This window comes from Lampetra planeri, chromosome 9 (genome assembly GCF_965212315.1).
Source record: "Lampetra planeri chromosome 9, kcLamPlan1.2.h2, whole genome shotgun sequence".
Lineage (NCBI taxonomy): Eukaryota > Metazoa > Chordata > Hyperoartia > Petromyzontiformes > Petromyzontidae > Lampetra > Lampetra planeri.
In genome coordinates, this window is record NC_136115.1 from 3,548,874 (window position 1) to 3,572,773 (window position 23,900).

The 23,900-nt window shown below is 43.8% G+C and overlaps 1 protein-coding gene across 7 annotated transcripts in view; it reads left to right on the forward strand.

Annotated features, from left to right (window-relative positions):
- LOC144720578 (AP2-associated protein kinase 1-like) overlaps positions 1 to 23,900 on the forward strand; it is a 253,435-nt gene that overhangs the window by 21,846 nt on the left and 207,689 nt on the right. The window contains exons 12-18 of one of the 7 annotated variants that reach the window (XR_013585778.1): positions 1,567 to 1,716; positions 2,831 to 3,045; positions 4,331 to 4,470; positions 4,763 to 4,936; positions 6,709 to 6,816; positions 8,601 to 8,654; positions 16,597 to 22,438. Coding sequence is in view for 6 of the 7 variants with exons in the window: in XM_078597395.1 (XP_078453521.1) it covers positions 1,567 to 1,716; positions 2,831 to 3,045; positions 4,331 to 4,470; positions 4,763 to 4,936; positions 6,709 to 6,816; positions 8,601 to 8,654; positions 16,597 to 17,801 (2,046 nt within the window). In the remaining variant the exon portion in view is untranslated. Of the gene's footprint in view, positions 1 to 1,566; positions 1,717 to 2,830; positions 3,046 to 4,330; positions 4,471 to 4,762; positions 4,937 to 5,378; positions 5,484 to 6,708; positions 6,817 to 8,600; positions 8,655 to 11,966; positions 15,918 to 16,596; positions 23,048 to 23,900 lie in introns of those variants that run through there. The other 6 variants (XM_078597396.1, XM_078597395.1, XM_078597400.1 and 3 more) reach the window with 6 other exon arrangements.

A 23,900-nucleotide genomic window follows, 5' to 3' on the forward strand; every position in this document is an offset into this window, starting at 1 on the left:
ATGAATTAGTGACGAGTTACCCAGCACTGCATGCGCACAAATACTACACGCATACCATTTTTATTGTTTTTACAATCACGTAATATTTTGAACGTGCAGTGATGTACAGATGTTTTATTCGCTTTTAACGCACCATTAATTTCAACGAGTAGGAACTTAATTCATCGTGAGTGTTGTGTCCCAGTTAATGACTAAGAGCTGCATGGTCATAAATGCCCAGTGGAAATAGTTTCCTCTGAATGTAACAATAAATAATATACAGCCCACTATCAATCTACACGGCTGGACAAGAGCTCCCACGCCGTGCCGGACATGGGGGGGGTCGATTGACCGTACATCTTGCTGGTCTGTACAAGTTGGTGAACTAGGGGGTGAGGGTGGGGGAAACGGCTCAGGATGAGTAATGAGACATCGCCGGTCGCTAATGTTAGCAATGGTATTGAATCGAACGCGAGATGGCAGGATTCTAGCACGGAGTATAAGGCCACTGCGCCCGCAGCTTCACCCTCCATTGCCTCTTACCGGACAACAAATGGTTACGTGTGTACCTCAGAATTGGGATATTTCTACTGGAGAAATCATAAATCACTAAAGACAATACAAATAAAACCAAACTACTTTTGATTTTACCAGTTAAAGCCCACTGAGTTATTGGCTTTTTTTTCAAAATGGACCTGGCCACAAATAATAGCTTAATGAAGTGGCTTATGATAATTGTTTTTTTACCCTTCTGTAATATGAGGATATATCCGGCTCACTGACGTATCACAACTCGTCATGGTGATTGGCTCTGCCGGTCCTGGTTTACAGCCAATGGGGGGAAGCCTGGGGGCATGGCCCTGACGTGATGGAAAGGTGACAGCTATAAGGATTGGTTCTGCTGGCTTTGGCCTCAGCCAATGGGGAGATGAGTCAGGGGCGTGGTCCCGGGAGCTGACGAGGGAGCCTGGAAGATTCGATGCAGGCTAACGAGGATTGGCGGAAGCGCACCACGTGACCCGGGACTTAAATAGGGGTGGAGACGAGCGACACGTGGTCAGAACGGGAACGAACAGAGGAATGAGGCCACGCGGGAGTGGGGCTCCGAGTGCCACGTGGCAGTGAGTCTCTCTCTGTCTATCTGTCCCTCTCACGCTGCCTATCAGCAGTGTGAAGTAACTGTAACATAAGATGAATAAAAGACGGATTCCAGAAGTCGTCTCAACGAGCTTTATTACACTTCTATCTGGCAACAAAACTGACACCTTTTTTACAAGGAGTCATGTTTGCATAGACCACAATACCTGCAGTCATAATGCAAACAAAAAACATAACTCTGATAATGTATGCACTGTCCTGGAAGTTGATTGGTCCACACCCGAGACAGCTTTCCTTATAGCCTAGTCTCACATGGGTCTGACCAGATGACGCCAAAAGTTTTGTTGCCAGATATAAGGGTAAAAAAACAATTATCATATTTTTTACTGGCAAATGAGGTTCCAATGGTGAAGTGGCTTATCACGTGGACATTTTTAGCAGCCAAATAATTTTAAGCGCGTGTTACCTCTGTGTGCTGTCCACTCACAGCAGCTCCAGGCCATGCATCCACAGCAGCAGCAGCAGTTCCTCTTGCAGCAGCAACAGCAGCAAATGTTGCTCCAACAGCAGCTGTACATGCAGCAGTGTGCAGCCATGCAACAGGCGGCTCAACAGCAGGCAGCGCAGCAGCAGGCGATGGTGAGTGGGGCTGCCGCACACAACGGCAGAAGTGCAGAGTGTGGTGTGTACTGTGTTGCACTCTTCTGCATCGTTACAAATTACTGCACTTGGCGTATTAAAAGGGAGCACACAAGATGGTAGCCAGGAGCAACAATGATGAAAATTCACAGTCCGTTGTGAATGTATTACTCGATGTAGGCCTCCCTATGCCGTATCGGTCGTGTTTGTTGTTTGACCATACTTGACCATGCTGGATGTGTGGGTTGGTAAAGGACGGGGGGTGGGCTGGAGAGGTTGATTCAGATATCTCTCGTGTGTATGTAGAACTTGTTTCGTACCGTACGTAGCCAATCGTGCTAATAGGAGGTGCTGATGTTAACTGTGGCCGGGAATCAAATTCGCCCCGCTGTGAACAGCCGTGAGTATTACTTTTTCCAAGGCCAAAATTCAGATATTGTCGTGTTTATCTAATCTGTAACTGCTCCTTCCACACTACACCATTACTGCCTATTAGAGTGAGGGAACAAAGGGTCACCAATTATGAATACATTCCTTATAGCTCAGGATTGAGTAAAAAAAAATGTCATGTCTTTGATAAAAATTGGTTGTGTTTTCTTAGAGCAATTGCAACCAAACGACATACATTGTTTGACCAAAACTATTTTAATCAAAGGCCACTCTTCTTGCATTCATTTGTTTAAATTATATATCTCTGCAGCGTGATGTAAACAATTCAGTCATCATAAAATACGATACATGAGGAAAATAATTACGAGCACTTAGATGGAAGAAAATATAGTCGTACGAAGAGGGTGTAAGAACAAAGCCCCACACATTTTAGACGGATGATTCATACCCCAGCTTGAGAGCTGTCGCTGCACGGTAAATTAGCACGGGCTGTGGGGACAATTCTGATGTATTCTGAAAACGGTGCGGGCCTGCACTGATGTGACCTCATATTCTCCTCCTCCGAAGCTCGTTTTAAGCCCCGCAGTGACGGTGATCTCATCGCCTTCCCTCTCTCTCGTCCTCTCACACTCTCTCTCGTCCTCTCACCTACCATTATAATGCTAATATCGCTGCGCAGATGACTCATTCGCTCTCCTTTTCCCTACTTGCGCTCCTCCATCAGCTGGCCCAGATGCATCAGCCGGCCCAGGCAAGCCAGCAGCAGGGTCCCCGGCTGCTGTCGGTAACGCCGCCATCGTCCCCCAAGGCTCAGCGAGCGAGTGGCCACCGTCGCATCCTGAGCGACGTGACCTACAGCTCCGTGTACGGCGTGCCGGCCAGCCGCTCCACACAGGTCATGGCGGCCGCCGCCGCGCAAGCCTCACTCAACAAGTCCAAGTGAGCAGGTTGAGTCGGGTGGACGGTGTGACTTGAACTGTGTATATATATATGCGTGTCTGTTATGAGATTATTCAAGTCCAGCTCTAGGTATGTGTGTATGTTGAACTTTGGCACCGTACGTAGCAATCTGTGATAATCGGAGGTGTGGGGGGGAAGGACAAAAGCAGTTCTTGAGTTGAGTTAGTTGTCCTTTCTCCGTAACTCTGATTTGCATGGTGTGCTATGTAAGGTATGACAGAAGTTCAACATGCATACAGACTGACAAATGTGTGTATGCATGCGGTAGTGTAGCGGTTAACACGCTGCGCTATGAACCCGGTGACCCGAGTTCAATTCCTGCTCACGTTTTAACACCAGCGACGATTATCTTAACCAGTCCGGGGCCTCCCCGAGGTCGACGCGTGTGAAAATGAGTAGCTGGTGTGGTGTGTAAACATCACCACTGGGGAGACAAAGGCGATCGGGTGTAGAGCTGGCCGCCCACCTTCTAGTGCGCCGTGTCAGCCTTCATAGGTGCTTTCTAACAGCACTTTCCTTAAAAGTCTGTTCAGGCTATAATGTAATTTTTGTCTTGTTACAGTAATGTGAGGTTGGTGTATATGAGCGGCGAATAATATGAGAGAAGAAATGTTGTAAAGTGTCATTCGTTTGGAAATATTTATAAAATATGACGAACTTTAGGGATAATGCAGTAGGCGGAAAAATGCGTGTTATACTGTATTTGCTCCCAAATCTATGTTCCCGGACTTGACTAACCCTCACTGAACAGCATGGTAAAGTATAGTCAAATAATTTGGAGGCCCTCATCCAGCAGTGGATATTACAAAGGGCTGAGTGTTTATAACATACTTTCCATGCATCTTTATTTGCATAATTTAATTATGTTGAGGCAGTTGGCTGGAAAATCTCCAACATCTAAAATTACACAAATTAAATCAATTCTAACCTATATGCCTTAATACAATTATCGTGCAACAAAACAATTGCTTTCATCTAAAAAAAAAAAATCAACATTAGACTTTGAATTCATTCAGCCCAGAAGTAGTTTTTTTGATAAAAGTCAATACAAATACACAGGAGAGCATCAAACAATCTGAAACGTTTGGAAATCTGTACCCTTTAAGTGCCTTTCCTCGGGAGGTCTGCTGAGGGCTCCACAATCCCTCATTGTAGTGGTGTACGTATTACTGAACGTTTCCTGAAATTGCCCGCAGTCCCAGTTCGACTTTGAGTCATCATTTGTATTTTAACCTTAGCGTGGCGAAATTGCTTGCCTGCACAGATCTGCAAGCACCACCCCGTCAGGTTCCCCACGCTCGTCGCAGCAGGATGTTAGCCGGTGTGCTGCCAACGCCCCGGACCTCACCACCTGGAATCCTTTTGGGGACGACTTCACCTCCCTCTCGTCCGAGCGTCTTGCTGGTAACGTTCTCTCCCCAGTCCCCCCCCCCCTCTCCTCTTACGCAGTGCAGCAACGTCTTTACGAGTGCGAGTGGGTGGAGGTTGTCTTTTTTTGAACTGGGAGGAACAAAAAAAAAACCAACGCGCGATTGCTTTTACAGATCAGTGTTTTTGATGGGGTGTTGTGTAATTGAAGCCGGTGTGGGTTGTTAAATAGAGCCGGGTTGAAAAGATGCCTGTGAACAGTAGTCCATGCGCAACTCCATGACGGAATGATAGGCCCGTACTTGAGTCGATCGTTTTTATCTCGCAGGAAACAAGGAGGAAGACGCACGGACCCCTGTCGATAGCTTGATTCCTGGCCTACAGGCTCCCCAAACCAAGGTGCAGGTTCAACACCCGCCAACGACCACGGGGCAGGTGGCCACGCAGCAAGCTCCGGCACAGACCGACATTTTCGGTGCCGTGCCCTTTGTTTCCAAAGCAGGTACTGTGCACCCTCAATACCGAGGAATAATGAGGTCGCCAAACTTGTTTTTTTTTGTTATCCGCCTGAAGGCATTCAAAAAAACGTCTTGACGCTGTGTGTAAAGTAATCATGTGTAACACTGTTATCTCACCAATGTGCATTCAGTGATGTTCAGGAACATTTTTTGCCAGTCATCCAAATACGGCACTAAATTTAGACCAGGTAGTAGAAAACGCACTACATAGTCACGAGTTCCGTTTCAAGTATTGACGTAGGTTTTTGTTGCTGCTGCTGCTGCTGCTGCATGAGTCATACGTTGACTTGCGCTTTCATGGTTTACTGTACCCACACACTCATTACCAAATGCTCCTGTTTCCTGCTGCTGCTGCTGTAATTATCACTCTCTTTCAACCTCCTTGTCTATCATTTTATTTCTTTGTCTCTGGCTCTCTATGCGCAGACAGCGAAGCGCCAGAGTTGTCCCTTCTCCTTCCGCTCCCTCCTCCCCCTGCATTCGCTGATGCCCCCGACCCTTTCTCTCCGCTGCCAGACTCCGACCATCCAGGTAACAGTCACCAAGGGGGGATCTCACCTCTCACATCAGCTACGTATGTGTACGTTGAACTTCTTTCGCAACGTACGTGTAGCCAACTGCTGGATCAGTGCTAAATAGGAGGTGTGGGGAAAAAGATGACAAACTAAACACAACAAAGTAGTTCTAAAGAAATGGGTTTTCAGTTCAGATTTAAAAGTGCATAGCTCCAGTGGCTTCCTAATATTGGACGGAAGAGCATTCCAGACGACCTTGGAAACGCATCTCCAAAGCGCACGATACAGTGCTCACCGTATTTGTTCGATGGTTAGCCAGAAGCTGCTGCTGGGATGACCTGAGTTTGCTTGATGGTTTATGCTCCTTGAAAAGCTCAGCAAGGTTTTGTTGGTTCATGTTATGACAAGCACTTTGTGTTGTAATGAGTGCGACTGTATAATTTATTGTTCGGCAACCAGAGCATATTAGCCACCTAGTTCGCAGGTGATCACGATCAAAGTATCATAATATTCAAGCCAATAAAATAAAATGTATTTTGGCAATTTATATCCTGAAAAATAATTCCAGTTTAGCTACCAAGTCCCTTTCTTGGCAGTAGGTGGCATCATTGTGCCTACAAGAACGCCTAATGTTACTGACGATTGGGATGAGTATGTAAGTTTCAGATAAAAATGGCATGGGTGGTCACTCAGAATTCCGTCTATGGCCCTTGACAACTGTGTATGCTTTACTCATGTGCCGTCTCTGGCTGGCTGCTTTTCCCGTAGAAAAACTGATCCAAGGCCTAAAATCTCCAGAGCCTTCCCTCTTGCTTCCTGATCTGCTGCCTGCGTCAGACCCATTTGGCAGCCCTGGCGAGAGTATGCATGGTAACACATTACTAACGCAGCTGGGTTTTAGTTTTGCTAATATATTTCATTTGAAAAGCTAATGTTTAACTTTGAGTTTTATAAATCAAGCATTCCACTCTGCTTTAACGACCTTTGAAATACTAACGCTTTTATACGAACACGCAGACTGATACCATCTACTCAATAGGATATTGCTAAACACAAAACGGCGCGTGTTTTTACTACAGGGATTGCTCATTTCACATTCTAGATTTCACATTGTCTTGACACATTTTGCCGCTCACATTTTGCGTTTGATCTTGCGACGATTCGTTTGAGATTCGATTTCTTCTCTCTGCTCCTCTCTACTGCTGGATCGGTGGGATTTGCATCACTGCAATGCGCTGTAGGGGAGGCTAACTCCCTGCCGGCTAGCATTAAGTCTGACCAGGAGGCAGCAGAGCCTAAAGACGATGAATTTGATCCTATTCCTCTCGTTCCCAGAAAGAGCTCGCCCAGTAAGTATGTGGACTTCAGAGTATATATAATGTCCTTTGAAGCATCAATTTTTCGCATGTTTTTGAGAACATTACTCGGTGAAACACTGAGAACGTCACTGTGTTTGTGTCCTATAATGAAATATTTGTTTTCCCCACTACCAATATGAACTCGGTGTTAACCGCCAGCTATACTCTGGTTTTTTAAATTGGTTGCTGAGAACTTAAGGGGCATGGTTATTAAAATATTCTAAACCAGAGAATAGCTTCCATTTGGTGGATTTAAAGTTGTAGTCAATTACCTTTTCTAATAAACATACAGTTTGTATGTTTACCTTCATAGTTTGTGGAGTGTTTTGACGTTCAACTTATGCATGCATTTTCTTGTTGGTTTAATGTGTTACAGTATTATATGTCTTGAGTAATTGCTCAATCCCAATCCATCAAGAGTGCAGTGCCATGTGTTGAGTACATCCAAGCCTGTTAGACCAAGTTTAGAAGAAGTATATGCACATTCTAGCTGACTTCTTCTCTGCCTGCATTCCGAGTTGCATGATGAAGGGGTCACAAGCAGTTATCCTGAGGTGCAAAATACTCAAATCTCTGGCCATGGCAGGCCAAAATGCCCATTTTGGCAGGTTAGAGCTCACATTTTTTTAAAGATTGTATTTTTTAAAAATCACAATTCACAACGGCGTTAAAGAAAACCAAATTGTACGCAAAGTTGCACGATCTGGCAACTCTGGCAACAAGAACAATGAAATACATTTAAGCTCAGCTTGGATTGGCGATGGTGCAAAATGTTTGTCTTGATTGTTCTTAATAACTTCCTGCATTTCACTTAAGCAATTATATGCCAGCTCATGTTTTACCTTAATCGACTGTTTTAGCAGTTAACAAACCACACATCCGCAAGTTATTTAATCGCACCACTGCACTCAATTTACATTTAACACAAGCCCTTGTGCTTTGTTATAATTAAATTATACGTAGACCAAAACCTTGCTTATCCTTTATTTGGAGAGTAAAGTAATTGTGCTTGCTTCTGTTTATATAGCTTCCCCGGTCCGTGCAAATGCATGTTTAATATGTTACATCTAGATAAATGTGTACATGACCAGGTAAGCACTTTTTGATAGAAAACACTTTTTCTTAGGAAGACCGGGCATGCATATTTTGAGAGATACCGCACAAAATAATACTTCCTGTCTTTGTTATCATTAACTTTCCTTTGCAATGTTACGTAAAAAAAAATTGGCACTCAAGCAATTACATTTCTCTTAATTGACAAACGCATATATTCAAATGACAAGTCCTCTCATACGACAATGGCTGTTTTCATAAATGTGGCCGAATGAACAAACATCGTACAAGCACAATGGAGAGCCATATTTAGATACGGCTCACAAATGTCTAAAATTCAGAAGACAGCATATTTTTGCAAACTCTGAATCGCTACCTAATGCAATTCAATCCGTCTTTATGCTTGCAGTCAAGTTTATTTTGGGTAAGGCCCATTGAAATTTTTGAATGAAACCAAGTGTCTGCATAAAGTCTCACGTGGTTGCTGTTCATATGTGCATACTGTGCATAATAGCAAATTTTCTTAATAGAAACATAGCCAATGCCAAAACACCAAACATGAGCCAGGAACATCAGAAACTATTGCAACCCATGAACCTGTAAGCAGATGGATTCTTGTTGCAAGAGTGTAACTGATATATTGTTCCACACGATGAATTTATGTAAATGTTTCATGATTTCTCTCTGTTCGTGTGTGTGTGCGCATGTGCGCGTGCGTGCAGGCCATTCGCGGAACAGCAGTGAGGGCTCAGCGGAGGGTGGGCTGCCCAGCCTAGGTAGGCCCCTGGTTCTGGTGGACCAGCTGATAGACCTCTGAGAGAGAAGAGCTCTGAATCCCACTGCTGGCTTCCCTGCTGCCAATCTCCCTCCTCTCGCTCGCTCGCCCTCCCTCTTGTGCACTCGGCAGTGCCGTCGCAGCCATACTTAACCCAAACAGCCGAACCACTTTGTCCTGCTACACAACAGCATTGCAGTCCAGTTGCTGACCCCCCCGCGCCCAATGTATCTTGCTGACCCCGCCCGTACTGGACATCTGTGAAAGAGCTTCATAGCTCATCGGATTCCTCCAGCCTAAAGATTCTGATTTGATTGTCAGTGGTTAGCGTCGGTATTCGTACTGCACTGAATGATAATTGAAATAAGTGATGAGAAAAAAAAACAATGGCCAAACTATTTACCCACGCAGCCTATTTATGATATTCCGCTATGGGAAAATTTGGATGGTACGTTTATGGAACATGATGCGATGAGCACTGAGCTGAAATGCATTTGCTAAATACTGTGGCTGTACCGGTGTTGAAATCTGCTGCATTGCTCCAAAGCATCCTCCTCCTCTTACTTCCCTTGCTCCCCTTCCTCCTCCCCACGCGAGAACTCCGTGCATGAAGACTAAAAGACTGTGTACCAGGGTGGCGGGGTGGGGGGGGGGAGACCTTCAAATTGTGGAGCGACCATCAAAATAAAGGGCAAAGCTCTGTGTGTGAACTGGGGCGCAGCTGCACTACTCATCGCAGTACTTTAGATGCACAAGCATCGAACATGGGCTCTCCTTTAGTCTCTCTCCTTTTCTTGCAGTACCTTTTCTGCTGTATTCCTGGTGTGAACGCCACATTTTGTCGTCATCATTGCCATTTTATTGCTGTGACATTCGAGCCATGTAGACGTTAGCTCTTCGGGACCTTGAGATTCATCAGCCTTTTCCCGTTCCTGCTTCCCTAGTATATTGCGCGTGCGGTCGCTCGGAAGGGGGCTTTTAATTTAATTCCACCGGCGTTGATTGCAGCTGTGTGTAGATGAGAATGTATATGGGACATAGGGTAACTTGATGTAGAGCAGACAATTATTATATATAGTTAATGATTAGTAGTGCCAGTGTTTGTGAATTATTTAAGTGGTGTTGGACGTCGTGATATTAAACTTAAATATTCGTATTACTTTTGGGTGTCGGATGTAATTACGCGATATAGTTTTTCTGCAAAAAAGACGAGAGAGAGAGAACTATACACTGTTCTGTATTAAGCGTGCTCTGCTGATAAACTGTGAAACAATGAGCAAGGAATTGAGAAAATAAATAATTGTGTTCCAAGTTAAATACTTATACTGACTGATATGTAGCATACATTTCCTTATTTATACAATGGGTGCCAAAGTGTAAGAAAATAATTTGGTTGAAGTGCATACACAATTCATATTCCTCATAAACGTAAAAATTCATTTCAAAGACGTATTAAACGAGCACACCCACAGCCCGACTCAAATAATATGTAAAATTGCAATGTCTTTGGAAAATCTCTAGAATTATCAAAGTGAAATGTGAACGTGCAAGGATCTTGCTTCTGGGAATATTCTCACTCGCGTGAAAAATTTGGATGGGAAATGATAACACGTTGAAATTGACACAGTTTTAAAAGTGAATATTATATTGCGATGTGAATCAATGAGATAAATGTGCGGGAAGCCTCACCGGAAAAGGTTGATGACACGATTGTTTGAGATTGTATATCATGTTTATTCTTAACCATGCAATATCTTGCTGCCCCCCTCCCCTCACTCCCCTTAGTTTGTAATTTGTCAATGAGCTGTAAACTTTGTATGTACCGATTTGTAAGTCGTGTGCTAACTTTCCTCCTTGTGCTCTACTGTAGAAGTAAAACTCCTTGTGCGAATGTTGAACTCTTGATTTTTATTTTCAAACCATATAACTAAGAACAACTATTTAACCAACATACTGGATCTTAACGAAATACGAGTCTAGCGGACAGTGGTCAAAACGAATTGTCTCGCAGACGCTCCCCTACAGAAGGTGCTTCTTTCTCACTAATATCCTCCTACATTACAAATGCATGCGCCTGGCACTACATGGATGGAGCATGACCTTCTGTTATGCTCGCTTGCTGCCGATCTGCAGGCGCGGCACGAACAAATGTTTAGCAAGTCACGAAAATTGACCACCTGCTTGAGAATGTATGACCTTTTCAGCATTGTCAAGTTATGGTTTTCATAAAAGAACAATTTGTACTTTTTTTGCACATCAGACAAAAACTTAGTTTATAGGTCGGGCTTGGTCTGAGTTTTATCAAGTTTTAACACTGCTGAAAGCGGCAGACGTGTGATATATACCTGCCGATTTTCTGTTATTCTATTGCCTTGCCTACTGATAACGTATATTAATACAGTGGTCTTCGTATACGGTAACAAGTTACATTGCAAGAACTGTAAATGTGGCAGCTGTGAATCTGCAAGTCAGACGAGCACATGGACAGTAACAGCTTTATGCGCCCCAAAGCAGGCTACACAAGAGGCTTAATGTCATATTTTATCGGCACAATAATGCCCATTGACATTTTTCACCACTACTAACATGCTATTGATGGCATTACTAACCTGGCATTAACCATGCATAACTAACTGGGTTGACGGCCAATAAGTGGTGAAATGTGTTGCTTTTAAATCGTTTTAGGCCAACAAAAATGTTTGCTTGCATCTTAAAATTTCCATGAGTATTTGAAACGATGGTAAATACTAAATTATCATTTGACTTCGTTGTAAAGATCTTAAAGATAAATTTATGACGCTCTCCAATTGTTGTGGGTTTATAGTTCGCCGGATGCGGTATTTCAGGCTGTGCCGAAGGGTGTTGTTCGGTATCCTGTCCGACGTTTCATAAACTTTACTTAACTGCAAAGATCATAAAAGCAAACTGATGATGACATACTCCTGCGTAACTTTTTGCAGTTATGTCGTTGGAGAGCCCTCCGGTGTGTTTTCGCGTAGTACAGCGAGCGCGCTGTCCGGCACGATGTCCATCCGGCATTTTACTCCGCACGCGCTGGGGAGTTTCTTCGGTTCTCGAAGAACGCGGATTTGAAACGTCGGACATCATGCCGAACAACACGCGGCGCAACCCCCGAAAACTCGCATCCCCCGGCGAGCTATAAACCGACAACGAATCGTTTACTTTTTGGACAGGAGTGACGGCTACATGGTTGAGGGCAGCAGCACCACTGTTGGTGTTGTTGTGCGTGGCTCGCGGAGAGGGGGATGAACGGTTTTGATTGGGCGGCGGCGCTTTGTCTCCCCCCCTCCAGGGCTGGCTGGTCACGCCGCCTCGCGCATGGCAAAACCGGCGGCCTTCCGGCGGGCCGGGCAGCAGCAGGCGGCACTCAACGGCCAGTGCCTCTACTCCCCCTTTTAGCCGTGCTGTTGTCATTGCAGTGTGGCGGGGGAAAGTTGTGGGGATTCACCAAAAGAATTGCCGCTTAATGGGAGGCAGTGGGAGAGAACCAGGGGGGGGGACCTAGTGTAAAAAAAACAACTGCTCTTCGTGCATTCGGTTCTTGCAATGTATAACGTCCGTTGGCTTTATAATGGTTGCGGCATAAATAATATTTCCTATTTTGCTTTGGTATGGTTTTTTCCCCTTTCACAGGAGAAACTGAGTGGTTTATTTTCTTTTTTGGTGGATTGTGAAGCTTTTCCTGTTATTTTTGAAAATTTGAAATTAGGTTACAGGTTTTTACGAAGCCTGATTATTTCCGGTTATTTAAAAAAAAATATGGCTTTGAAGTAATTTTGCACACAATTTCGAACGTAATAATTTTTTTTCTTTTCCAACCTGTGAAGACTTGATTGTGATGGAATTGACCGCAGCTGTCATTTTATCTATTTTGTAATACTTGTTGGAAGCAATTGTATTAGCACTCATGTATATTGGTGATTTGATTTTTTGTTTATTTCTGATGATCCTGAGATAAACATTTTACAATGTACACGTAGTTTTCTGTGGAATTACATGTCACTAGTGGCAGGTTTAAACCATTGAATTAAGCTTAACAAAAAATAAATTATGTATTATTCCACTCTCCAAATGCAAGAACGAAAAATTATCTCCAAATCGTTAACCAACACTGCACCTTTTACGCAGCAAACAAATTTATTGTTTACACAAATCGCACGATAAAGTGAACCATCATAACAGGTGGAATTTGATTGCAAAATAAATTGCGATGGGAATTGAAACAAGTGGACGAGTTTCATTGATGCCACCGCCTACACGTTGTCCACGCTCAGGTGGTGGTGGCCATGTTCTTCAGAAGACTGTTTTGGTCGCATTCCTCTTATGATCCCTCCTTGCACATGCTTGTCTATAGAAGTTCACGGGGGGGGATTTATTTTTCATTTGGAAACTGTCCACGTGACCAGGATATGTTAGATGTCCACGAGGTAGAATTGACGCTTATTTTGTTTTTCTTTTCGCACAAAGGGGAAACAACAAGCACGTGCCGTCGATTCGTTGCGTGCGCAGAACAAACGTGGTGTGTAGCGGCGCACGAGAAAACAGACGTCTCTGTTATTGTGAGCAAACCGAGACGGATGATTGCCTAGGATTGACATTGTGAAGCCTCGCACAAAACTCTGACCGAGACGGATGATTGCCTAGGATTGACATTGTGAAGCCTCGCACAAAACTCTTGACTGTGTTTTTTTCTTTCATTTAAAATATTTCAACACTTTAATTTCAATGCAGTGCAGCAATTTTTTGTTGCTGTTGCTTAAACAGTTTTAAATCGTTCAGAAATTAAGTCATCGCCATTCCTTATGCATTTTAACGTTTCCACTAGAATCCGGTTTATTGTGATCATTCCAATTTGAACACACTTCATAAAAAATTGGGACCATTATGTAGGTGAGGATATAATTTGACTCGTTAAGGTGTTCCATTTTGTGCTAAATTACACAATGTAGCGCTGTTTTATGCTGCTTGTCCTCAGCTTAGCTTACGTGTGTAACCTTAGCAGGTGCAAGTTTTTACTTTAAAAAGCCATTGCAGCAATGCAGAATAATCTTACATTTCCCTCTGCAAAACCTAAATCATCATCGCCCCCTGCATGAAAATAAACGAATGAAGCATGCCCGGCATAAATCATTCTATGTGTTTCAACAAAGCTACAGATTATCAAAGGCTTACATACTGTGACAAGATGCAATTTATTTCTCAGTTTGTTACCGTGAGATTTTCCGAACCACGGGGCACTCCTTTTGATGCGACATTGTAGAACAAGACGTTTAATTGTCCTCTGTGAAAGGTTGCATGTTTGATTATAATCCAAAATTACACGTGTAATTCTATCTTAAGAAACCTGTTCCTTCACATTTGGTGCAACCAATACACAAGTGGAGTGAAAGTGAATACAGCTGGTCTTTTTGTTATTTTTTCAGTCTCCATTCTCAAAGCTGTTTAATCATTGCAAACCAATTTAAAGCTTTCGTGACTGCAGGGATTCATCTTCTTGGTTCTTTCGGTAAAGTCACGTAGAAGGGAAATAATAAAAATAAAACATAATAAAATACAATTATCACGACGTTTCGCCACAACGTTCATCACCTGAGGACGGCTGCTTGCGTTGTGGCCGAAACGTCGTGAGAATTGTATTTTATTATGTTTTATTATTTTATTATTTCCCTTCTACGTTACTTTACCGCAAGAACCAAGAACATTGAAAACCAGTCACTTCCTTTGCCCGTTTTACAAAACTCAATACGATGCATTGCCCGTGTTTTACGCCGTTGACTATCAATTGGACTAAAAAAACTCATTCCGTAATTTTAACAATTCCTGGCGATACCAATCGATATGAGCTTGACAGCATCCCAGCATGTTTGAGGAGGTGCAGCGTCTAAAAAAAATGTGCTGTTGTGCAGTACAAAATGCTCGCCCCTGTGTTGTTTATCGTATCGTGGGGCATTTGCAAGTCCAATTCGTGCATTCAACGATTCACCACTACCAGACCAACCAGTGATTATGGCTGAAAGCTGTACTTTGAGATTGTTTTTTTTCTCCAAAAATGTATATGGTGGAATAGTTTACCCAAAGCAACATTTAAAAACAAAAAACTCGTAGGAGGCACTTCCACCGTATCTGTGTTGACGTTGCTCGACGGAAGCATGTCTAATCCGCATCTGTTTTCCTCATTTTGTTAATCTGTTAAGAGCTGAGCATTTGATTACTATGCAAAGCTGTTGTTCCTTCTGAGTTGTATGTGCTTCAGGATCAAGTTCTTTTTTTGCCATATTTTAAACGTTTACCTCTTATTTTTTTGTTATTGTGCGTTTTTAGTTATGTACTATGCAAAAAGCAGATATTCCCCCAAAAATATTTTGTCTATCATTCTTTGAACTTTTCCCTGTCGTTTGTGTGGTGTTTTTTTCTCTCCTGTTACCTCTTTGATTTTCTTGTCCAAAAGGAAAGAGAATGACTCCATTGCCTCTTTAGCAGCGTTCCCTTCTTCCCCGTATATTTTCATGAAATGAAAATGTTGTTAACCCTTTTGTCGCGGTTGTGTTTGGAGGAAAAAAGTTTCGTGCGGTTTCCTAAATGCACATTGTTGATGTGTTAAGTCCCAATCTTTACAACAACAAAAAACAACAGTATGATTAGTTGCTTGGAAATGTTTTGTGTAAGGAATCCACCTCCTGTCCCATATAATGGACAAATGCTCTGAAAAAATCCTTTCTGTTGAAAAAAGATTTAATCTTGGAATCCTTAAATGGGTCTGTTATTTGCGTGACTACTTTATGAGATTGTGTAAAGCACTGTATCGGAAAATTGAATCAAGAAAGTTGTAAATCCGCCTCGCCACGTGCGTGTACAGGGGCGCAATGGATCGTCTCCTGTCTGTATTAATTTTAGTGTTATTAACGTGTTCTCTCCAAATGAATGTTCTCATGCTCACTGTTTGCTTTTGCGTACCAGGCAAGTCTGTCCGACTTGAACAAGGCATTGTTGTAACTGCTGAATTCTGATGTGTAAAACCATTACAAAGGGTTCATTATTAGGAAGCCCACTTAGCTGCTTTGAGTGATGTGTAGTGAATGTGAAATTGTGTACGCCAGTTTATAGTCGGCCATTTCAAAAAGCTACTGTAAAAGGCAATTCGCTACCACCGGTCGGATGGTGGCGTGCGGTGATTTTATTATATCAAATGTACAAAAAATTGTGTGCTTGAAGCTGTTTATCAATAAAGTTCCTGTTACTTCAAGGCATTTTGAACACGCTGTGTTTCAAACGCATGGTAACCCACCCGCATGTGTTTCGTGGAAATGTTTCCGAAAACAAAACAAAAAAACTCCCACAATAATTATTATTGCTCTCATGTTCTCTTATTTTTTGCCAGGATTGTGTTTTAAGAGGTTGTAACTGAAAACATGTAAGGATGAGAGAACATGCACATCATTCTGTAGTTTAGTGTCAACGTTTGTCCGTGGCTTTGGTGTCCTTTTATTTTGCTTGTGGTCATATCATTTCCCTTTCCGAGTGTTTGTACACAGCACCCATAGTATGTGTGCACACAGACACATCTCTTGTTGCAATCATACCAACGGTTGTGGTTAAAAAAAGTTTCCATTGTGTGTGTCCCATCATTAAAATCGGCTTTGGTGTTCAGGAGTCCCATTACATTTGAGTTGTAACAGGCTTACCATGCTGTGTTGCACATTTATGAAACCAACACGGAATGTGTAACTAGTCAATACAATATTTTCGTGTATCGCTGTGTGTTTATTCCACGTATGTTTTATATCGCCAATATTGCGATATCGACCTAGTTTTAAATTATTATTTCATTCCAACGTTGATGTTTTATAATACGATTATTTAATGTTTCGTGCGCACGGTAGGCCGTTTAACAAATTGCTGTCTTTTTTTTCATTCCATTGCAGGCACTAATCCCAGGACTCGGGATGTTGTGGCCAAAAGTTCTGTTAGTGTTGGAAACTCACAGTACACACCACAGGCTGCAGTGCACTTGAACAAGGTAGCTGCTAACGTACCCCATGTCACTCTACAAGAAAGCAGGAGTGACGTGGTGAAACGAGAAAACACAGGCGAAGTTGCGTATGGTGTTTACGGAACGCCGACATATGCCGACAAGGAAGCTGCATCGTCATTGCTCTATGATGGCAGTGACTTTGAGAAAAAAATAATCTCAGCGGCTTCTGACCTCCCACGCACCACCACCGATAATTTAATCCCTGAGAAGCAAGAGGAAGACACGAGCGAGGCGTATGACGCATCCCCCCTAGATGCTTCCACGGAATTTAGGGGTAAAACTCCCGAAACAAGCATTGGAGATGGGACTGGGAGAGCCGGCTTTTCTACAGAGAAAAACACAACGAGCATAACGGCTTCCATCTCTGGAGGGCCAGTCGAGCAGCATCCGGTGGTCATTTTTGAAGAGGGAAATGCCACAATTCGTGATCCTGCCACCCAAGTCCACGTTACATCTGGTGCAACGGAGGTGGATGTGTTTTCGGAGGCACCGTTTCCCATCGGTCACGAAAGAGAAGACATATTTTCGAAGGCTCCTTTCAAACCCGCCGCGCAAGACGACATCTTCCGCAATGCTCCCTTTGTGAAAAAGACTCCTCGGGGGAGCCTGCCGCGAGCCAGCGCCCACGGCTCTCCCGTCCAAGTCCGAAGGGCAGACGACGGAGCGGCTCGGCCGCGGGATGTCGGGAAGGAAGGAAGCGCGGCGCAAGCCAAGGACCCGACCCGCGGCGTCTCCGCGCAGGGCGCGAGCGTCGGCCACGAGCGACGGACGATCCCGCAGAAATTCTCCGCAGACATCGCCGACCTCCGGGCGCGAGCTCAGGCGCACGGCGAGGAGCTGGCGAGGAACGCGGTGGCGCCGCCGGCGGTCAAGGCTCGCGCGCCCGCATCGCTGCTGGACAGCGTCAGCGTGCAGCCGTTCCGCCCGCAGGCGCTCGCGCGCTACTCGCGCCACCACCGCGGAGACGACGGGGGCGATGGAGACACGCACGGAGAGACGGCGGCGGCGCCGGCGTCGTCGGCGTCGTCGCCGCAGAGACGGCGGCGGGCGAATGAGCCGCCCGTCAGCGCCGGACCACACGGAGGAAAAACATGAGCGGAGGGTGAGCGCACGGCTCGGGGAGATTGAAAGAATTCGCTTAGTTAAATTAACCCGATTGGCACTTTTGGAAATTTGCACGTTAGGTGTGGCGAGTATTTTAAGTAAAAATAAGCGAAATTTGCCGTCTAATTTATGCTTCGTTTAATCCAGGAAATAAAAAAAAATCGGTGGATCACATCTCTCGACCATCAACGCGTCTACACGCGTTGATGGTCGAGAGATGGGAGCCACCGATTTTTTTATTTCGTGGATTAAACATATACAAAACATGCTTCCTCAGTCAAGCTATTCAAGATGGAATAATCACGTAAATTATTATGGGCATGCCCACGAGTAGGAGTGGTGACGATTACGGCAGCAGATTGCACACAGCATGTGCATTTCACACAACACCATCAATCATTCTGTAAGTGGATTGGCCTCGCGCAACACGGGAAGGATGGCTGATTAATTTTACTAAGTGAAATGGAGTTTAATTCAACCTTTGTGCATGGTTGAAATATGCATACCTTTAAATATATACACACACACGTACATAATACAAACACAGCACTCTGTTCTGGTAATCATTGCAGTCTCCATATCTTAAGCTTACATCTTGCCTGTCCAATGTACACATGGCCATGCTGTTACATTCTCACTTTAAAACTATGAATAGTCATTGCAATTGGGTACACATTTGCGTCGTTTGAGACGGTAGTTTTCACTGTATCTGTGTATTAATTTACGAGGCGTAATGTCAAAACAACTACAATATCCCAAAATAACACTGTTTCGTGTGGCACTAGTAGTGTTTTGCTGCGAACGCAGCCGTCACATCGCAAACCACTTTATAATTAAGAGTACGTTTGCCTTGTTTTTAAATGTATGCACTTCTGAGCCGAACTTGACAAAGCACATGCGGTATAAGCTGTTCCAAAGAAATTATAATGCAATGCTCGTGTTCTCATTTTTTCCAAGCACTGTGCGAATCGAGTGTTATCGTATTGTGAGGAGCAAGGCTTTATTTCCTCTGGAATATTTTCTGGAAATCAACCCCAGATAGAGCTCCTGCTAAAATTACGGCATGAGTTAAAATCCATCTAGTGTAACACCTCCACGACGTTCGTCTACACCAGGGGTCGGCAACCAAAATAACAAGAAGAGCCATTTCCAATTCGGTACAAAATTCAGTATTTCAAGAGCCGCAATGCATCTGAGTACATACTGTACATACGTACATATCGTCAAGAAGCAGCCCGTAAAGAGCCGCATGCGGCTCCGGAGCCGTAGGTTGCCGACCCCTGGTCTACACTCATAAAGCAAAACACTCAAATCGCGCTGAGTTACTGTCGCATGCAGCGTCCTCTACGTGCAAGTTGTGTCTGCTTTAGGGGTGGCGAGATAGATGCGCGATGCACGTGCATGGCAACGGAGCTGTTACAAGTAAAAAGACTTTCAGAAAAGAAAAAAAATATCTGCCTTCCAGCCACTTGCTACAATGCAGACTCCAAAACCGTCTCCTTAAAGTCCGTTTGTAATTTCATGCGGTGAATGTTGAAAAAAACCCAAAATCTGTACGTACAAAGATATGCTCTTTTGATGGTACGTGAAAATATCACCCTGTTCTAGGTTTGAAGTTTTCGTGACTGCAAGGATCCATACTCTTTGGTTCTTTCGGTAAAGTCACGTGGGTGAAAATTTCGAAGGCAACACAAGCTTCCGTGATTTAGTTATTAAAATTTTATTTTCACCCACGTGACTTTACCGAAAGAACCAAAGAGTTATCGCACCCTGTTAACAAAATCGCCCGAAATGCACCCGGCTTTTTGCCAGATCTTGGAAGCCAAGCCGGGCTTTGAGCCTACATAGCACTTGGATAGTGTGGGTGACCACCATGCAGGCCAGCGTATTAGTAAGTAGCTGCAGGGCTGTACTATGTTGTGGTTAGCAGAGGGCAGTGCAGCATGCTCTGATGTTGTATTGTGCGCCTGTGCTTGCGCGTACATAGTCCCCCCACCTTCACCAACATGCACTAACCAGTCACCAACATGCACTAACCAGTTGGGTGAAGTATGGTCAAAATCCCAATGAACTGCACGGTGTGATTGACGCTCTCGTGCAGCAGTGGATTGACATTAGGGCTGTTATATATGCATGGAAATAGTATATGTGCCCGACAGTATATGTGCCCGACTCGCTCTGTAACGGAATTACAAGCACTAACAAATTATGGTTGACACTTATGCGTAAAGTTGCATGTGCCTGCATTCGAAACCAATTAAGCAAGATTTAAATATAAACACGGTGCATGAAAAGAAATCCAGCTTTATGAAGTAGCCAATTCCCCTCGGTTGGGAATTCGTGCTCGCAGTCGTGCCTTGGAAAGAGAGGGGTGGCATTAACGTTCACAGGAGTGGTTGTTCCCGTCACAGCTAATTAAGTTTCATTTCATGACAGCAGTGGTTGTTCAGCTGCCTTAGCTCTCAAAAGGCTGCGGGAATGTGGTTTGCAACCGTACACGGCGATGAATGCCGACTTCAGTTTGTGCCGCCTCTAAAATGCATGTCGTGTAACGCTTGCAGTTTTGGCCGCGGCCCGTATAGTTTTAGATTTCGGTGTAAATTTGCTACTTCGGTAAAAAAAAAATATATGCTAACGGTTTGTTTTTTTTTCTCACCGTCACTTGGGGGAAACAAAGATCTTGACGTTTCGGTCGACTGATCTTCAGGAAACACCAAGGATTGTTATGAGAGCCTCATACTATGGAGAGGATGTGGGGGGGGGGGAGGTGTTGATTCAGAACCGACCAGCAGAGGGGTGTGGGTCTCCTCACATTGGATGAAGATATTGGACTCACTGAAGTGCAATTAATCCTCGGTATTTTACGATTTCTGAAATGGTATTTAAGAGGTTAATTGGCTGGTAACATTGTCTCACTGAGATCTGAATGGGTTTTTTTAGAGTGAGAAATCCAAAGGAATTCAGGAGGTTAACAATGGGCACAACATGACGGTTTATGGGTTAGATAATAGTATTTAAGAATGCAAATTTGGCCTGGTGGGATTTTTTTGTCTCTTTCCAAAGATGTTATGTATTTGCATCAGGTTATTAATGGCATTATGTCGATTCCTGACTACGGGTGTGCACGTGTTTGTATTGTTTCGAGACACTTTTGCCTGTGTTTTATTTATACGTTTTGGGTTGCGGTGAATGTTTGCTGATGAATTATTTGCCTTATCGTGTTGTGAAAGCACAATCAGTGGAACCCTGGCTCACGAGGTTCTACGCAAACTTGGCACACTTTGAGTTGCTGCTCACCTCTGAGCTTTGGGACAAACTATAAACTTTAGCATTGAAAAAACTGATGACGACACCACTCATCTAACGCTAACTTTGCATTTTGTCGTTTATCTACGGTATAACTCCTCTCATCGGCCTTGATGTGGATTCTGTTGTCTGTTAAAGCTGTCAGTGTATTCAGATTAGCCACAAAAAGACGGTAGATGAAACGATTAACTTGCCGGGGAACTCATCCGATAAAGTCACGGATTATGAGTTACGACTTAAGTGCATGTTGGAGGAAAGTGTCAGTTAAGACCCACGGATAATTGGCTCAATTTTCCAAACAAATCCGGTGAAATGTCCATAAATGATTGTAAACTATTCTGCAACGCACGATGTTAAACCATAGATATTCGTGGATAGTTGAAAGAATAGTGGATGCAGATAGAATAATAATTAATTTGCAGGTTCTAGGGCTCCCACAGAATAATAGGAGTCGCAAGTAATGGCGTCGCAGATAAGAGGAGTTCTACCATATACAACTTCTACGAGCAGAGTTGTACCATCAGACCATCATTGCACACTTAGTGTAATTTAGTATATGCCCGTTACTTGACTGGTCAGCACAGTGACCCTGATGTTAAAGTGTACGAGTAGCACATGAGTAATATTCAGGCTCATGCATTTGCACAGTTATTGCGTTCCTCGTGTAGAGTTGAGCGTCTTACATGGCTTGATATCACACTCGATATTTTCCAGAACGCTGCTAGGCTTGGCTTGGGAGTTGGGATTATTATCGGTGTTCGGGCACTAACCACGAGAAGTACACCGGTTACATCCGTCCATACTCGTGTATTATTCACTATGAGATCTCCTTTACCAGTGGCAAAATATAGTAATAGGTTTTACCCTTTTAACTGGTACAAAATCTGACACCTTTATACAAGGCATCATGTTTGCAATAACCTCAACACAAGAAGTCAAAATGCAAACAAAAAGAAACAACTCTGATGATGATAATGATATGCACTGTCCTTGAAGTTGATTGGTCCACACCCGAGACAGCTTTCTTTAGAGCCTCGTCTCCATTGGTGTTGGACCAGATGACGCCAAAAGTCCAACACCAATGGAGACTAGGCTCTAAAGAAAGCTGTCTCGGGTGTGGACCAATCAACTTCAAGGACAGTGCATATCATTATCATCATCAGAGTTGTTTCTTTTTGTTTGCATTTTGACTTCTTGTGTTGAGGTTATTGCAAACATGATGCCTTGTATAAAGGTGTCAGATTTTGTACCAGTTAAAAGGGTAAAACCTATTACTACTCGTGTATTATTGTACCCTATATTTCTACAATTCTAACAAACATGTTTGATATTCACAATAAAGGTTTACGGGATTGTGGGCGTAAATATAAATCTGCCGTTAACCCACTACGATCCGACACAGCTCTTTAGTAACGCGATCTGACCCAAAAAACTATATTATGAATGATATTGTTCGCGAAAGCCTACGTGTTAAATCATTAGTAAGGTTTTTCACGTGAACAAAACGTGGCAAATAATGACGACTTCAGCACACCGATGTGTTGGAGCGTAAACCCACAACATTTCCAATTTGAGTTCGACGTTTCGCTAGTGATTACAACCAGCTTCATCAGGCGATTTGCCAGAATTATGGAGAAGTCTTCTTCTTGTTTTCGGCCTTCGAGTAAGATGATGACATCACTCTGTGCCTATCAGGTGCGAAGATCAGAGGAGGGGGGGGGGTGTAATCATACATAATTTCGGGTTGATAGAAAAGTAGGGTACAACGTGGACAAAATAAGGTGAGATTGATGTGGTGTGTAATTAAGCGCTGGTGCCTTATGAGTGGGCATGTTTGGTGGGGTTCAAAGCGAAGCTGTTTGGTTTACATTGCTCACCGTGTATTGTTTTACTTGAATGCAAACGTCAATAAAACAGCCTCTTGAAAAAAACCCTCTGCATTTGGTGTTGTACACTTCGCACCGTGCAACCCTCGGACAGCAATATAAGTCACACGGTTAATACTGGTAGGAACCTCCTGGTTACACCAACCCACAGGGGATTATTGTGTCCGTCCGTCCGTCGAATAAAAAAAAGACAAATCACTGCTCTCCTTGTTGTTTTGGCTGCTGAGCCCCCCCCCCTGCTCTGGAATAGCCGCATGTCCTGCAGAGTGAATTCAAATCGCACAATATAGCGGGTTTTTGTTTTCAGAAGAAATAGGTTAGCCGCAGGTACAGCACAGAATCGCACAAAGCGAGGACGCATACGACGAGTGACTTGTCGGTGTTTTCATACCGTGGCCATGAATCGTGGGAATTAATTTGTGTCGTCAATTTAAAAGGGGAGCAAACTCGCGAGAGTTGCATCGCAGCGATGGTCACGAGGGGGCAGTGAAGTGCTTTGCTGAAGCCCTTGCTTTAAAACCCAGTCCTCACGTCAAGCCTGTGGACAGTCTCCTTTTCAGCCTTCCACTTCCTAGGATGCAACAAATTGTTGTTTTAATTCCAACGAGAATAATGTATTCAACACACAATTTCCCGTCAATGATTGACTGTACGTGATATTAAACAAAAAGAGTAACTTTCTCTTTGTCATCAAAGTCGTCTTATGGTCTGGCTCTTGCTCAATTGTGTGATCGTGCTTCCTTTATTCTCCCTCCTGCGTATCCCCCCTCCACTCCAAAACACAGCGCATTCTCGGTGTGCATGGTGGGAGGTCTCTCCTTCTCTGATGCTGGTGGTGTCTGATGGGTTGCGACTGAAGCAATTCTATTCTTGCGCATGATGGCAATATCTGCCGGCC